The sequence below is a fragment of the Gymnoscopelus microlampas genome (assembly GCF_963454915.1).
Source record: "Gymnoscopelus microlampas genome assembly, chromosome: 9".
Lineage (NCBI taxonomy): Eukaryota > Metazoa > Chordata > Actinopteri > Myctophiformes > Myctophidae > Gymnoscopelus > Gymnoscopelus microlampas.
The window spans coordinates 12,843,734-12,862,265 of record NC_139946.1 but is presented as its reverse complement, the minus strand read 5'-3'; the positions used below and the strand labels follow the sequence as shown (position 1 = coordinate 12,862,265).

Below are 18,532 nucleotides of genomic sequence, written 5' to 3'. Positions count from 1 at the left end.
AGGCTACTGACATAAGTGTGTGTGTGTGTGTGTGTGTGTGTGTGTGTGTGTGTGTGTGTGTGTGTGTGTCTCTCTCTCTCTCTCTCTCTCTCTCTCTCTCTCTCTCTCTCTCTCTCTCTCTCTCTCTCTCTCTCTCTCTCTCTCTCTCACACACACACACACACACACACCAACAAACTCCATAAAATGTTCTTTCTTATACATCTCGTTATCTACTCTGGAACATGTTCAAGTGACAATTTGTTTAATAGATTCCCCTCCGTTTTATTTGTTTACAGTTGACATTCCCAAATTACTCTGGGGTTTTGTGTCAGACAGTGACGTTTCGCTGACGTATCGTCCAGTGACCTAATGTTTCCCTCTACGCACCGCTAATGATTCCCCAATGTGTTTTCCTCTGTGAGAGAAAAGTTGATTTTGTGTCATCCAAGTCTAGCCATTCACGAGTCATGTAAATATTGATATGTATAGCCGTCTACTTTGCACGTAATTATACACGGTAAAAAAAAAAGTGTGTAGGCCTACTAGCCTACATTAATATGAACATTAGACCTGGGTGTAAAGTAACTAAGCACATTTACTCAAGTACAATGTTGAGGAATTTAAACTTTACTGGAGTATTTCCAAATTTCAATACTTACTTACTTCTACTCCACCACATCTAAGAGACCAATATTGTGCTTGTTCCACTACAATTATTTGAAAACTTTAGTTACTGTAGATCTTGATTATTAAAACATACAAACCATTTCAGCCATTTGAAAATAGCCGATCTACTAGCTCACATCTGCTGTTTTCAGAAGATTTTTATACATTTGAAAAGTTGTGAAATGGGACATTCTATAGTACATTACACACATACAATACCAATACTTTTGTACTTTTACTCCAGTACATTTTTCATTCCGGACTTTTACAGAGTATTTCTATGCAGTATTGATACTTTTACTTTTTTTTTTACTTTACATTGTTATCCCACGATTTTGTAACCCCATTTTTTACACCCAGTGCGAATGTTTGATACTTTTATTTAAGTAAAAAATGTGAGTACTTTTTCCACCACTGTCAATTAGGCTATACACAGTAAAATAAAATAAAATAAAAACATAAATATATGATTCATGAATCATATGAATGATATGAACACAAATAATTATCAATAAGAAAATGTACAAATCATAATATTGGCTTGTGGAACAGATACTAAAATGTGTCATTAAATGTGGTTTTGTCACACACATGTGGGGCATTTAATGTCGCATGTATCCTTGGTGACTTCACCACGCATTGGCCGTTAATTGAATATTCATTGAAAAGCTCCGGGAGTCCTGCTGCGTTTACAACAGGAGAGACTAGAGTGCGTGCGCTGCGCGTGGTCGGTGGGGAAATGGTAGCAAGATGGCGGCGTTGAAGGAGGAGCAGTGCTATGGACTGTCCTGTGGCAGAGTGAGCAACGGCAACAATGTCTCCGTCTTTCACGTCAAACTCACTGACAGCGCGCTGAAAGCGTTCGAGGGCTACCAGAGCAGCAAGGTAAAATAAAACGGTTGTTTGAATGTAAAAACTGACATGTTTCATCTGTGCGTGTGTGTGTATGTGTGTGTATGGGCTGTCTGTGTGAGATCCGTTCAGGCAGCTGTGTGACAGGCAGAGAGAGTGAGGAGGTCCCCACCAACCAACCAGCCAGCCAGACTGGCTGGCTGCCTTTAGAACCCTTACTCCGTCGCGCGACATAAAATAGCGCATTTTCGACAGAAAAGAGTGTCGACGTGTGTCGCCTCGACACCTTTTCAATGTGTTCGTGTGTAATTTTTTTGTGTCGCGCAGCCCCTTTCAGCAAGCGTCACGACCAAGTAACAGTAATAAATGAAGCCTGAGCAGCTGGCTAGTTTTGGTGGTAGCAGCAGTCTTTGCCATCCACATTTAATAGAGCCAGAGCTTCATAATATATGTGGACTGTTATTATCGTTAAATCACAGCCAGGATCACCCAGACATGACATAATATTCTGGGAATTGTGTAAATAATGTGCTCGTTGAGCAGTAATCTCCCTGCCAGGCGGTTGTAACTGAATAAAATTACCCCTAACGCACTTATAATTGCGTTGAGGTGCGTCCCTTTCAGCTCAACAGTTAGTTTACCACGAAGTTAAGCCAAATGAGTTAACTGAAATTACTAACGATAGAGGGACTAGCGTGTACAAAGTTTACATTTAGCGTTGGTTAACTTCAGTTAGACTATGTACAGATGTTTTCCAGCAAGTTTGCTGAGCTGTCAAAAAATCTTATTAGAGCTAGTTTGCCAATAACTGCCCAAACTAGGTATAACTGTTCATGTTTTCTGAGTCTAACCATCTTCCCGAGTCATACTTAAACATAATATTTGTCCTGCTGTCTTAAAGGAAAGCCTTTCCCAGAACCAGTTAATGAAAGCTTGGTGAAGAATGCTGAAAAGTACCTATTACTATGTTGAAAGATGGCCATCATCCCTGTTCCCAACCCCCTCACAGCGACTTAAAGCACCATAGCTTGGGGCTTAGAGACAGTGCAACTAAAGTGCATTTAACAACTTACAAGATAATCATGATATTTGGCATGTTAGTTGTTAGTCATCACTGGGTTTAAAAGCAAGAGCAAGAATATCCAGGTTTGATTTCTGACATGAATCTGCTGTTGCTGGCTATAAGCTCCTTGTGTTGCTAACTAGCTAGTCTGGTGGCCATCTAACGTTTCAAGTTCTATAAATATTTGACTGAGAAGAACTTGGCAGGCCAAGAGGACAGGGCGTTATCTCCAGCTTCAGTGGCCATGTACTACAGCTGATGAGAAGACAATAATATTGTTGTGAAAGACAAATGTTTGACTTGAAGTTCTTGGTAGAATATTGACAATCACGTATTGAGACACCCAGATGGCAAATTCAGCCAACCCTCCTCAACTCTTTGAAATGTTGTTTGTTATTGCCAAGCTTTTCTAGATTATTGTGACAATTTTCAAAACAATGTGAATTTCTCTAAGCTGCTGGCTCAAAGTGCCTTTTCTCTCTTGAGATACAGTCTTAACCAATGTAATTCAAGTTGTAGTATTCTCATACATCTTGTCCAAATTACAAGCTTGTTTACGATGGGCTAATTTTATTTAACAATTGGTGTTGTGCTTTAGAATCAATTGAAAGAAATCGATCAATTTCTTTGGATGGAGTACAAAGACTTGCACAGCCACATGGATTGGTACTGCAGTTTTGTATCTATAGCTGTAATGATGTATAATGTAATAATGTTATTTAATACTTTATTGTCCAGCCTTATTTTGAAGAATGCATTTATGAGTTGACATAGCCTCAGTGGTTGATGTTTTGTGTCCTTTGATGTGAATTTGTCCACTGTCCTGATGTGAATCTATTAATTTTAAGCAACAACAAAACAAAATATACAATAGGCCTACTTGACTCAGATCACTTGGGGATAGCATAGGCAAAAACTTTAATGTTTCTTATGGTTTATGTAAACGCAAGAGACAGAGGGAAAAAACGTTTTTTGTCTCGTCTATGGTTAAGAGTTGGATTTCTTTGGGATGGACCTCCTGTACAGACTTGCCTTGGTAAGAACTGAAGCTGTGTAACTCACTGTATTGTACTCTAGACCAAGTTTTGGCTGCATTTCTTTCTCTTGTGTGAAATACAAATCATTAGACGTACTTAAGCTCAGTCTTTTGTGTTTCGGGCGATCCATAGTTTCTATATACAGATGAGGGTAGGTTCCTCTTGTAGATGCACTGCGGCGCGACAGCGGAGCTAAACAACACAGCAGAGCTCAAGACCCTGATGCTAGACAGGATGGTTTGGAAGGCAGCGATTCAGGAGTTGGCTAGACCGCACTCTCGCATCGCAAGCTTAGTCTAGCGTATCCGTTATTTTGTGTTTTCAAGGTAGATAGAGACATGGTGAATTGTTTTATCATGATGTGGGTTCGAAATCATACTTAGCATGAACTACCGTAGTAACATTATGTTGGGGGGTCAAGGGTCGTGCCCCTCAGTTGACGCCAAGCAGACAGTAAGTGGGGAATTTAGTAATGCTGTCTTGGACGTATTCACACTTGCATCATTCCTCAGGGGGTAGAGTTTCCTACCTGCTGAGTATGACGTAAGAGCAAAATGGCCGCAACATGAATACGATTGATGGGTAAAGTTGAGACACGGAAAAGATTGAAGTGCAACAAAGTTGATATGCAGTGATTGGTGCTGTAGTTCTGCTACTATCTTTACCCGGGACAAAGGATTCATCAAGGCCTGGCAGAGTGCTGAGTTCACTGTCTAGGTAGCTGAGGTATAGGCTGTTTCCCAACACTATAGCAGTGAGTTATAGAACACTACCACTTTGATAAATGTACAACCTTGCATAGCCCTGCTTGGAAAAAAATGTACGGAGCACATACAGCTAAGTTCTATTCAGCAAGGTCCAGTGTCAAGTCAGATGGGACTTAATTGCTAACACATGGTGGCTTAACAATGTGGCGGAGATTGTTTTTCCCCTGTCCGTCCGTCCTGTCCGTCTGTGTGCGCGTCTTTGAGCAGCTAATCTCTGGCACCGCTGGACCAATCGGTGTTAAACTATAACAAGCCACTCCACGTTTTGCCTATAACTCTTGAACCATAGGTCGTACACAATCATGACGCAACTCCCCATATAGTACCGGCCATTTTTGCCTGACTTTTGCGTTTTCTGGCCTTTTGCGTTTAAAAAGAAAAAACGTTTTTTCTAATACTGTATCACACAAATAGTCTTGTGAGTCGTGTAACAATGACCGTCAGATACGATTTTGATACTTCATAGTACAGTTTCCTGCTTGTAATTGCCTTTGAAAACATCCAGTCAAAACCAAATTGGACTGTTCAGGGGCCTCTACAGAGCACACCTCCAAAACCGCTTTCTGCCCATAGGGGCACCACAAATGTGAGCAGTAAAACCATCTATAGTACAAACTAATTCCTCCCCGCAGCTTCCTCGTGTCCTGAATGGCTGCACCCCACCACTGAGAAAGCCTTGGGTACACGAGTAGGCCTGTGCTCAGAGGAGCGCACTTTTCCAGTTATTTTTATTTTTAAAGAGTATTAGAAAACCCTTTTCATTGTTCAGGCAGGCATTTACAGTCGTGTGTAGCCTGAAATGCTTCGGTGATAGTTGGTACATGAGCTTTTCTGTCTTACAAGCCAACAATGGAATCGAACACCTAATTTTAGTAACAGGATTCGGTCGAGGCGATATTGTTTGATATATCCAGAAATGCTTACAAGTTAAGGTGGTGCCTTTGTGTGTTTGGCATTGTGTTTTCTTCTAATTATATTTTGTAATCGTAGTCCTCCTCAGGTAGTCAGACCTCAGTGAGCCCACTGTTCCCTGTATCAGACTCGACTGCCAACGTCAGCCAGTTCTCTGTTTGCACATCTCAGAGGAAGGACAGAGTGAACTGGAGCCCTGTCCGGGGGATTGGCAGACCGGAGGCTCACTTACTTTTCTCTTTTTTTCCCTTTTTTTTTTACTTACTGGCTCTGACATAAGCAAGGAAATGAGCAAGGCTAGTTGAGCATCATCAGACTCAAGGTTATGTGGAGCGTGGGGAAAAAGGCCTATGATTATGTTTTTGGCTGAGTAAGGATGGATGAGTACATTTGGTCATTGTCCAGTAGTGGGGTTATACTGGCCAAAAGTGTATATCTTTAAGAGAGAGAGAGAGAGAGAGAGAGTGTATAGCATTAGTCTTTTATTGTCAATGTTCATGTTGAGTATAGTAGCTTCAGTAGTACTGTCTGGTTTATGAAAAACTCTCTGAAATGAATGTATTTCTCTATAATAAAATGTTCTTTTTTGTTGAAATACCATTTATTTCAGCTGTTTTTGGGCGGTGCAACCGCCCCTATATGTGAGGTTTGGACATCGACATTCGCTGCACTGTGATTGTCCACCATTGTAGCCCCCCCCCACCCATTGTACCCCCCCAACCCTGCGCTGTGATTGGCCACCATTGTACCCTCCTAACCCTGCACCGTGATTGGCCACCATTGTACACTGGTTGACTCTATTCAGGACTGTGATTGGCTAGTGAAACACATGACACATGTGCATAGCCCTATAAATAGGACTATGCACTTAAAAAAAACACATTTATGTTTTTTGTGAATAATAATTATAAATAGCACCACACACTTCAGAAATATTACCTTTCTTTAAGCCAACTTCCATCACTGTGATGACCACTGTGACCACACCGCACACTTCACACTGGGTGTGATTTTTGTTATTAAATTTGAAATTGTATATTCATATACTGCCCATGCACATGGCAGCCTTGTTTTTGAAGTGGTGTTGAATCTTGTACACTGTAATATACTGGTGGAGTGGTGACAGATTAGTTCTTAGTATCGCCACAGTTGAATAGTAGACACAGCTCTGGCCCTATGTCATGTTCTATCATAGGATGATGTAATGGTCATGTTATTATTGGATTGTGAGTATGGAGTGTGATTTTTACATTCTTGATACAGTATGTATCTCACTGTAGTGGTGGCGCCCATGATGTGCTCAGCCATGAGCTCAGCTCTGTGTAGACTTGTCATTTGAGTAGGCTTACTTTTTCCTAACCAGGTAGGCTTTCGTCTGTCACTGGAATTGTATATTTATATCATGTGCAGAACACTCAACGTTGTGTCGATCTCTCGATCTGCTAACTGAAATAGTCTTCTACTCTCTTCTAAACTGGCACTTTGGGAAAAGTAGGGTTCAATTAACAAAAAAAAGGTCCTGTGTACCATTGCAATCCAGTTATCATTTTCTCAGCTGACTACTAGGCGTTGCTCCATAGGCTGCCCAGAGGAGGTCAGGTTACATGAAGTCCGTTTTGTTGTTACGCTTTGCTGTCAACTCCCCTGCCTCTCTCGGCCCCTATGGGAATGGTATGGGAAGTAATGGAGACTGGTGGGGATTTTGTTGCTTGACGTTGGTCAGCCTGCGTCGGTGCCATGGTTATTTAAGGAATGCTGACTCCTCCGTTTCTCCAGATTGAATGGAGCACAGCAAAGAGATGACCATAACCACCAGCACCAAGTATGACTGCAAATGTCACGGTGCTCCCTCTGTCCTGTGCAGTAGATGTCACATTGGGCCCATGACGACCTGGCATCACTGAGTGCAGAGCAGCATTCCTGAACTGGATTTTCTTTTACCAGTGTCTCATGTTGCTGAACGTCATCGACTTTAGTCCAGAAACGTCGGGAAAATATGGCTTCCTAAAACAAAACTAATTCAAACATAGAATGTGTTATTTCAGTGGCAGAGACACAGGCCAAGCACACTCATCTACCCTACGCTTCAGCAGTACACTTTATGCATTGTGAGAAAGATAACCAACTCTATATAAGATGTTGGTGAGTCTCAAAAATCCTGCCCTTAAGCCTACTACAATATCCCCCAGTCCCAGCTCAGGACAAGGGACGTTTTTTTTGTATTGCTCTCCCTGTCCATCTGTCAAAGATGCCAGCCACCTTGGGAATGTGAATTACTCATCTTCTCAGCATCTGTTCCAGCGTTCTTCTGACAATGCTGTCTCATTTACATTGTCAGTGACACGTGCAGATTGTAAATGTTAAAGTTGGGCCATTACAATCTGGCAAGTGCTGCTTCGAAAGGTAACTAGAAGTTAGTGGCCACGGCAACTTTGTTTCATTGTTATAAGAAAGACAGTCACAGTACAATTCAAGAGCCTACAACTACAGCTGGTATCATTTTAGGTTAAAGCGCTATTATGTCATTTATTTTGTGAATTAAATGATATGTTGTCCAATCTGTATGGTAGAGTATGTTAATACAATATAACTTATACAATCGGGCTGATTGTATTTGGTCTCCCTGCTCTTCTATTGAGATATTTAGATCCTGTGTCCAGGTTGGACATGACCTCTGACACAATCCTGTTCCTGCTTTGACACAAAATTCAATTTCTCCCCAGAGCAAGCAAGCAGGCTCTATTAGGTCAGTGGTAAAAATGTCAGCACTTGCTCAGAGACCTGGGTTCAAATCCAGGCTGTAGGAAAGTTACATAGTGCAGCTTTAAGTTGTTATTTTTGCCTTGCTTTGCTTTATGGCTCCTTTATCTCTCCAGGGCTGCTACCAAGGCCCATCTAGTCATCATTTTCACATACTCATGCTGTGGGGCTCTGCAAGTGGACATTAGTGTGCAAATTATACAGCCTTTGATAACATCCTAGTTCTGATAGTATGGTAGTTAAAATAACAGAAAAGAAAAAAACTACCGGTGATATAATCTTCCCTTCAATAGGTGATAATAGTATTAACTCTCCAATCAGAACAAGCTTATTGCCGGCTTGTTCTGATTGTGGTGTAATTCTACACGGTTTTCCCCCACATATTTCAAATGCATAAGAAAATAACATTTCAAGGACTACTTATACATAGTAAATGCAGTAAAAGTTTGTGAAATGTAAAATGGGGTAAACAAAAACATGTCCGCCTATAATGAAAGGCGTGTGTGCCTTTTTAGGGTACAGAGTTCCCTAAATGAATTATGGATATTGGAATCATTGAGAGACGGAGAAAAAATGATCAGCCTATTGGCCTTCGTATTCTCCAAAATATTGCTTATTGGTATTGTTCCTGCAAAATCTTTTATCAGACACTGCGCTCAGCACCTACGTTTTACCTGATCTGACACCTACGTGTCAGATCAGGCTGGTGTAAAACACATGCACACACAGTCACACACCTGTTGTTGCAAATGTCGAAAGAGCACGGCCCCAGTATAAGTTCAGTCCTTGATAGGCCATGATCTGAAATGCTCTCTCCAACCCTGACATCCTAGACCTAGGTGGAACACCTCCTCACATGACAGTGATACAACAAAGCACCTGACAATTTCACTTCTATGGCCATAGCCATAGGGATTAGGCCCTAACTATTCCTGCTTCGTCTATTACAAGACGGGGTTATCCTACGAAACTGCAACATTTAGGTTATAGTGGAGCCCTTGGGGAGGGTGGCGCAAATAAAAGTGTGTATGCGTGCACAGCTACAATTTACATTCACATTTAGGTGAATGCATTGAGCAGAAGGTAACACTGTGAGTAAACCCCATCTTCTATCAACAAACTCCCACCATTTAACTAGATTGGCACACTTGTCACTGTTGCAATGTAGCATCCTGTCATCTGTGAATGCACATGTTGGTACTTGGTAGCCAATGACTTATGTCTCTCAGAGGTTGATTGTGGTGTAGATTCACTGGGTGGATTTTCCTGACTCTCCCAAACAAATACGTTTTAGCCCTCATACCCTGAGATTCTTAATAACTTATTTATTATGTATACTACTAAAACAAATTTAAGGAGTGTCAATTTACTAAATTATAAATTGTACAACTATGTTCTCGTACATACGCTTTGAAAATATCCTGTACACTAAAGGCCCCCCAGGCACATTGCAGTTTTTGATTCTAATAAAAGACATGAATTAAGTACAGGTTGCAATTTTACTTGATTACCTGGCTACTGTTGCACCATAACGCAGTGGCCCTGACCCTTGGTAGATTTTTCACACATAGTGCATGTAAACAAGTTGTCATGTCTACTCTGCTGTGTAGCAGTTAACTCTCATACTTACAGTATATGACATAATTTAAGTGTATATGTTATTCTTAAAATTGGGAAATGTTATTATAGGCCTAAATATTGCTTCAAGACTATAATCATCCGTACAGTTTTGCCAATTGGCTGCTTTGTCACATCTCTGCCACGTTCCAGCTGGTCCCCATTCTGTGGCTGTGTGTGTGTGTTTGAACGTCCATGGCCTTGTCACCGAGCCATGGTCAGGAGCCGCACTCTGTCCCTAAGGTTAGCAAGCTCTGTGGAACATTCTGGGCTCAGGTCCCAGAGAATAGTGACATGTCAGCAGCCCATTCAAATGAACAGGCTGAGTGTTGCACTATGTTAGCAGGACTGGGTGGGTTGGGGGAAGGGGAGGGCAGAGGGTGGGAGAGCTAAATTCGGTGCTGTGTTTAACATTGCAGCGGTAGACCAGAGAACAGTGCTCCATGAAAGGGCTGGTGTGGCTGGATAGGCTAGGAGAGTTCAGAGTTCATTTCTTAGTAAATCTAGCTGGCCTGACTTTGGTATTGTTTACACAAATTAAAGTATAGTTTGCTGTCTCAGCAATGTTTTTGGAAATGGGTTTGATACGGTGAAGAGAATCCTAAATTGTCTTGTCTCCTCTAATTCATGAACACCCAACATCACGTTAACCAGGGCATAGGGGCAGTGTCTTGATTAGGATCTCATCAGGTTGTGAGGAGCAACAAAGTTGATTTTCAGACAGCCTCAGCTGTAGTGGTTTAAACTGTGCTGTAGTGGTTAAAACTGTGATGTCGACCATGTTTTTATGAATGTTTGTCGTTTCCACATTCCTATGGAACTAGTCAGTCAAATGGGAAACTGCCAAGGTTAGTCTCATTCATTGAGCTTGCTCTATGTCACTCTTCATTTCCCATTACTGTATTCAACTCTGTCTGCCAGATGAAAAACTAGCTAGGTTTGGCTTCTTTCTGAATGTAACCCGCCCATCTCAAACCACCCAGCTTCACACACAGGCAATCTCATACTGTAAATGAGTTTAGTCACAAATACGTTACAAGTACATTTGTAATGATTCCTTTTGACAGAATTACACCAGAAATACCAACCATTAATTTCTTTTCTGTAGTCTGACTAATGACTGGACAGTTTAGAAGTACATGAGTAGCCTCGACAAGTAGTCGCACACATTTGTGTGTAGTGTCAATACTTTGCCTGGGGTCCCTGGGGGTCACAAGGAGATCCTGGCAAAATAAGTGAATACAAGAAATAATTGACTGTCTGTCTCTCAAGCACTAGTCAGTAAAAGAGAATAGGCTATCAACATTGACTGCTACTCTTTAAGATTGAAAATGATTAACATTATTTGGCCTGGCCTCTAGGCCTCCTGTAGTCATCAAGTCAATGTTGTGGTCTGAAAGGAGAATCATTGGTGGGTGTTAACCCATAAAGACCTGAGGCTATTCTTAAAAATGTTTTCTAAATCCTAACAGTTTTCAAGATTTTTCAAAAATAGCAGATCGACAAGCTCATAGCGCGGCACCAGTGCCGCGCTATGAGCTTGTCGATCTGCTATTTTTGAATAGCCAAAGAAATCTAAAGTGACACAGATGCGTTCCAGGTCTTAAGGTAACTCATTCAGTGCTTGTTGTGCAAATACAACTATTTATTTGGGGGCCTGTCTTGGTATTAAAGACCCACTCTTCCCAATATTGTGTTTTTTGTGTGGTTAATGTGTTTTTGAAGCTTACCCATGAAAACCCTGGTGGCTTCTTGCACTCTGCTTATCTATAAAGCATTCATATTAGATTGTTACCACCAAAATCAGGCTCTCAGATCAGCAGTCACTTAAAACTGGTTTCAGTGAGCACTCACTGCTCTCGGTCCGGAGTGCTCACTGAATGCACTCATTGAGTGCAGTGAGTGCAGCCTCTGATTGGCCAACAGGCCAACATGGCTGTCCCACATCGGTCTGTTGTCCAATCAGAGGCTGAGTAAAGACATGCATTTTTGTGCACACCAGGCTCTTATGCTCGTCTTTGATGAGTCTTTGATTGGCGTGTGGCGCATGACATCACACCCCATCTGTTTGTGTGCTCTGCGTCAAACCAGTTGTCAGTGAGTGGTGATGTGAAAACCAAATTTTGGGTTGTAAAAAAACGACAAATCCATATTAATGCTTTCGAGAAATGCAGAGTGCAAAAAAACACCCGGGTTTTCATGGGTAAGCTTTAACCACACAAAAATGTGACACACCACTTATGATCTCCATTTCCTAGCGTAATGGCTATGTGTTTATTTTATTTTATTTTTTTATACTATGTTTTTGCTCCTGTCCGTCCGCATGTGGTGCTATAACAGGCCACTTGTAACTGTAACCTGTAACTCTTGAACCATAGGTCGTACAATCAATGTGTTCTTTTCTCTGGATTCCTTGGATCATGATACAACTCCCGATATATGCACCGGCCATTTGTGCCATACTTGATTTTCAGCCATTTTGTGTGTTTTTCTTTTCAAAACTAACGCGTATCGGTACATTATTTCTGGAGTCATATGGTCATGATGTATCAGTCAGATTTTCCATATTCCATTCCAATTGGCTATGATTGAATTCTAAAGTTTCTGGGCCCTGGGTATGCAACCCGTCCTGGCGAGAGCTGCACTTTCCAAAAAAAAACAACTTTATTTTTCCCCATTTCTTTTTCTTAGCTTACTGCATTCTGCATGGCCCTACTATACAGTGGTTCAGGAGGTAGAGTGGCTGTATTGGAATCACTAGCTTTCTGGTTTGAAAAAGTGTCCTTAAGCAAGACAGTTAACCCCTGACTGATCCCCCATGAGCTGGTTGATGCCTTGCGTAGTTGCCACACAGTGTGTAAATGTGTGTCAATGGGTGAATGTGAAATACTTTACAGGGCTCCAGAGTCCAGAGTCACTTTTTTTAGTGTAACTTTCCTGTTCTACCCCCTAATTTGAACCCGGGTCTCCTACCAGAAATGGGATCGTGTCGAAGGTCATGTCCAACCTAGACAAACAGGATCTAAATGTCTCAATAGAAGAGCAGGGAGACCAAATTCAACCACCCCAATTGTATAAGTTATATTGATTGTATCAACATACTCTACCAAACAGATTGAACAAAATAATTGTATTCACACACACAAAAATACATTATGGAGCGGTTTCATATAGTTACCACCAGCATGTCATTTACTTGCACCCAGATACAATTTACAATTTAGGCATTTAGCGGACACTCTTAATCCAGAGCGATTTACCGCAAGCAAGAAAAACATGAGGTAATACATCAAATGCATAGCAATAGTAATCGAGTATCATAGGTAAACCAAGAACCTATCATCAGTCTGAAAAAAATCAATCTGTACATTGAAACTATATACACTATAGGATGCCAGGTCTACAAATGAACCTGGCATTCAAGACAGACCTGCTAACTGTAAGGTGCACTGGTGCGACTGAATATAATACTGCTATATAAATGCAGTCCATTTACTGTACCTTGTGTTTTATTTATGCTTGATCTACCCTGACCTTTATCATCAGTTTCTTGTTCACGCCTGACTTCCTGGCGCATCAATGAGGAAGAAAAGCTAACGTGACTTCCTCTTTAGCCTTTCACAGTAGTCTAGTATGATCTTTCCCAGCTGTATAGTGCCTAATAAAGCTGGTGCCTCACTGTTAAGTCACTCAGTGAAATATCATCAAAACCATAGCCTTTAGACACCACATCGTTTTGTTTTGACTTGACTTGTGGTGCATTTTGTGAAAGGCCACAGCCACACAGGCTTTTGCAATCACATTGGTTTATAGCAGCTGGCAGATTGTGCTTGGAACATACTGCAGACACATAAACCTTAAATCACTAATGCTAGATATTCATATTCATTTAGTTTAATTGAAAAAGTGACCTAGTTGCTTGGTTCAATATTTCATATTTTATCAGACACGCTCCCTTCCATTGTAACATCAAACTCCATGTTAACTTATTGAAGTTTTGGTGTCTCTGGTTCTGGTGACTGACATTGTCCTTCTAATGCGTGAGGGAGGCTGTGTTTTACTTTTCTCAATTACTTTTTTCCTGCACCAGCATATCATTTACTTACACACACACACACACACACACACACACACACACACACACACACACACACACACACACACACACACACACACACACACACACACACACACACACACACACACACACACACACACACACACACACACACACACACACACACACACACACACACACACACACACACACACACACACACACACACACACACACACACACACACACACACACACACACACACACACACACACACACACACACACACACACACACACACACACACACACACACACACACACACACACACACACACACACACACACACACACACACACACACACACACACACACACACACACACACACACACACACACACACACACACACACACACACACTCTCTATTTTGTTATTGAGAAGCACAGTGTTGTGTTGACTGGATGCATATGGTGATGAGGATGATGTGAATAATATTTAATATTTATCATTTTACTTGGATGATATCTTGTTTCGGTGGATATTTTGACCTATTTACCTGTTTACCACCTGCACAGTATGCAATATGTTAGTGCTGTAGCATCTGTTCTGTGTCAGAAAATGGAATTCCTGATCAAAAATAGAAAGATCCATGCTTTGAGGCCTTTGCTATTCCATGACTGTGTGCAGAGACCACAGAAAGTTGAACGTGTTACAATTGACCGTATTGGTCCGTGGTCCCTCACAAGTTGACCAGACTTGCAGTATGTGAGCCTCATCTGGGGGCTACTAACAGCTAAAAATATTTGAAAAATGTCAGCACTGCGAGTGCCACGTTTTGGGTTGGATGGCTGTGCACCAACACACGCATTTACTGCCCAGTAACTGGCATGCTACTGTGTTTTTATACAGATTCATACAGAGTCTGTGTTCTGTCTTGCTCTGTGTCAGCCTATACAGTAGGTAAATGTGATAACTGGGCTATGCTGGGAAGACAACTTATTGGTTTCTTTGCATTTCTGTCCCATAGCACTATGTAGGGATGATGGGTAAAAGGAAGGCAAGGGTCAGGGATCTGAATGGGGGACCAACCTATCTTAGTCGAGCGATGGAGCTTGGCAGTCTTGGCTTCTACAACCTTCAGGAAAAGAGGCCGCTCCAACAGTATCATGGGAGCTCTAAAATAAAGGAATCGATCTCTGCAGACCTTGAGTTACGCTAATGCGAATTTCAGATATTCTACGTTAGGCTTTCAATATTAAAGAGGTACATGCATGGCAAATTCATCTTGGAGAGTGTGAAGGTTTGCTATGTGACCAAATGTGCTATGATTTACCCTGTGATTTTCCTTCACAGGGGGCCTGCCTCTTGTCTGACTGTTCTTATTTTAACAATATTAAGCGCAGTAAAAGGAGCGTGTCTTCTTTCCCATGAGTAAAAGAGATGCTGGGTGGATTGATTTACCCCATTGTGAAGTCATAAAGTACAGTAATGCACACATAAGCTAAGATGTAAACCTAAAGAAATAATATGCTTTGGTTTTGGTCTCTGCACATATCATAACTGATGCTTGAGCAGGTAAAGTGCTGCTTTTAATGCGTATCTGTTATAGTAGTTTAGCTGAGGGCTAACCAAGGATCTTTTCCATGGCATTTATTCAATCCAAGCAAAGTGTTTAAACATTTTTGTGTAAATAAAATCGTAATGATCTTATTATTCTCTTTCAGGGCCTGTCGTCACAGCCGTTGATTCGATTTACTGGAAACCAAGGGGTAAGGTCATCGTTTTCTGTCTGTCGCCTTCTCTTTGTCACCATAGTGTCATTGATGCAAAGTAGATTAGAAATCATGAGAAATAGTGAGTGAGAAGAAATGCTTTCAATTTGAAAATGTTGTTTTGTAGAGCTATTTCAATTTGCAGTTTTATTCGTAGGGAATCAAAGATTATGGGGCGGATCTAAAATCGTCCAGCATTACCCTCACATCCTCCCCATTACTCATGGGTTAATAACAAGAACATTGTACAACCCACCAACACCAACATCAGGCTCACAGAAGCATAACATATTCGCAGAGGACACTACATAACATTTTTACAAAGATATGGCACCAATATGCCCAGTGAGCAAATTATCTTTTTCCATCAAAAAACATTGTCATTAAAGTTGCACTATATAGTTTTGAGTATCAGTGGACACTTTGGACACAAATAACATGGCAGCCAACGTCTTTGCCTTCATTGCCCAAGATTCTCTGCGTCCCTGCTCAGTCACGCAAATGACGTGACACTCCATCGTTGACTCTTTTGTCTGAATGGGCGTGGCTTTGCAGGTACTCGCAGTGAATGATGCTTTGGTGAGCTCCGTGCCTGTCTGCTCGAGCACTGCGCAGTGAGCGGTCATAAGTTTTGCACAGACACACATGGGTCATGTTTATACATGGTAGATGATAGAAGTTGAGGCAAGTTTGTTTGTTTGTTTCAATGGCGGAGTTGGAATTTCTGAGGACGGGGGGACGGGGGACGGGGGGGGCGAACTCAGACCCCCCCCCTGCCAAAAAACATAACTTGTTAGTGTTACACCCCCTTTAATTTAACTCTTGAGAGTTTACATATGTAACTAAATGGACCCATGTCTTGCGCCCGACGCAAGACACTGGTTACACTGACACATAAAAGTCTTACAATGTTTCAGCATGGCTGCTTACCCTCCATGATAGCACTTGTGTGGGCTTGAAATTGACCATGAAAGGCATTATATGGTAGATTGTTACCATTGAAGATTGTCTATGTAGGCTACTGTATCTTCATGATATGGACTGCACTGTTGAGTCTTTGTTTTCGATAGTTGCCTCCCAAAAACAAATTTAGTTTCACCTGACTGAAGCAAGCGTGTCCGGCTGTGATTGGCCAGTCGACGCTTTATTGTCAGTTCTGCCTTGGTGTGACCAGCGTGATTGAGTAGGAAGGGGCGGTCCCCGTCCTGAATTCAGCCAATCGCAAGCAGGTAGGGGCAGTGCTAGAATTATTAGCAGATCTACAAACTCGCAGCGCACACTGTATGTGTGTATACGACGATACACATTGTATTTGTGACTGACACGGTATGTAATGGGCGCGCGGTCCCCAGGTAAAACAATCGATAAATCTTCACTTGCGTGTTTGATGTTTCTACCTGTGCGACACTAGAGCTCGAATGCCCGGATGAAACTCATAGTCTCCCCTATACATATTAATAGTGTAAAGCCCCTAGTAGGCCTGTCACAATTATTACATAATTGTCTAATCGCAATCATTAGAGATAATCGCAATTATTTTGCATAATCGTCAAAATTTAAAAATGCAGAAATATATTATAGAAAAATATTTCTGCATTTTTAAATGTTTCTCAAAGTATAAAATTATTAAATATGTCATTTCTTTGTATATTTAAGTTATTTGTCAAATAAGTTTTTATCACAAAGCCTTAAAGCCAAACAGAAAGTATGTTTTTATTCATATGTTCCAATGTTCGATGCCAAAAACCGCAATTGTGTGACAATTAATAATTAATCGTCAACTTGAATCTGTAATCGTGACAGCCCTAGCCCCTAGTAGGAACCCCCCTGAGTCTATACCTTTATGGAAAGATGTTTGTTATTCCTTAAAAATTGTACTTTATAATTTTGTGGGACATAATATGCTATATCGTTGTTAAAAAGTTACATAGTGCTGCTTTAATAATTGGGATTACAGTACATTAAGCATAATAATAGTTCAGCCCTAGCATGTGGCTATCATGCACAGTTAATATTCTGGTCTAGGACTGTACCAATATCTCCTCTTACACACTTGATTTGGACCAAAGCTATTGGAGCCAGAGGTGTGATAATGCCACAAAATTAACTGAGCCATTGTGCTGTTGGCTTGATTCTGAGTTCATGGTGACATGAGATATATCTTAACTGTAACACAGCATGTAACTGATCTGTTTCATGGAAGATATTGACTAAATATGCTGCAGAAGTAGGCTTGAGTGTGGGGCAAAGAACTGCAAATCGTCATAATTTGACCTCTGTTCTATCAGGGGAAAGCATTTAAAACTGCTTTTATAGTATATAAATTGGATGTGTGTGTGTGTGTGTGTGTGTGTACTGTGTGTGTGTGTGTGTATGTGTGTGTGTGTATATATATATATATATATGTGTGTGTGTGTGTGTATATGTGTGTGTACACACACACACACACACACACACACACACTCAAGACGTTCTCGCATCTAAATTTAATATGCCCATATATGGAGATATATGTATCTGTCAGTCCTTGTCCCTTTTATGAAGATTGCTGATGTCATCAGTATATGCCCTTATATGACGCGCATATGTGTAGGGTACCTGCCTTAGGCCTGGCAGACCAAGGCTGCAACAGCCTTAGAAGCACTGACTCACAGCTAGTGAGTCCTACTAGTTTTTATCTGCTGCAGCGACCACTGACCGGATTAGATTTCCTCTCGTTCTGGCAGCCATGTCCGTGACTGCAATTACATCTGCACAGATCGGGAAGAGGACACACAGCTCTATTGGCCTGGAGTTCTCCCACCAGACAGAGTGAAGTGCTCACACACACACACACACACGCACACGCACTCAGTAGAGATTCCCTGCTTCTCATGTCCGCCCCCACCCAAACTGGGCACTGCTTTTACACTTCTGTAAGGAGCGCACATCTAAACAATTTATATTGTGTATAGTCTCAGTATACACTGCTGTACACTGGGTGATGCACTCCCAGACACAAGCGCTTTATAGGCAGCAGGTATTCAACCAGCTGGAAGAAAAAGC

General features: G+C 41.4%; 1 protein-coding gene across 1 annotated transcript in view; it reads left to right on the top strand.

Moving 5' to 3' along the window:
- The first annotated feature begins 1,387 nt into the window (after positions 1-1,387).
- Positions 1,388-18,532, top strand: part of ell (elongation factor RNA polymerase II) — a 44,521-nt gene continuing 27,376 nt past the window's right edge. The window contains exons 1-2 of the mRNA XM_084067934.1: positions 1,388-1,533; positions 15,440-15,484. Coding sequence (XP_083924060.1) covers positions 1,399-1,533; positions 15,440-15,484 — 180 coding nt within the window. The 5' untranslated portion in view covers positions 1,388-1,398. The remainder of the gene's footprint in view (positions 1,534-15,439; positions 15,485-18,532) is intronic.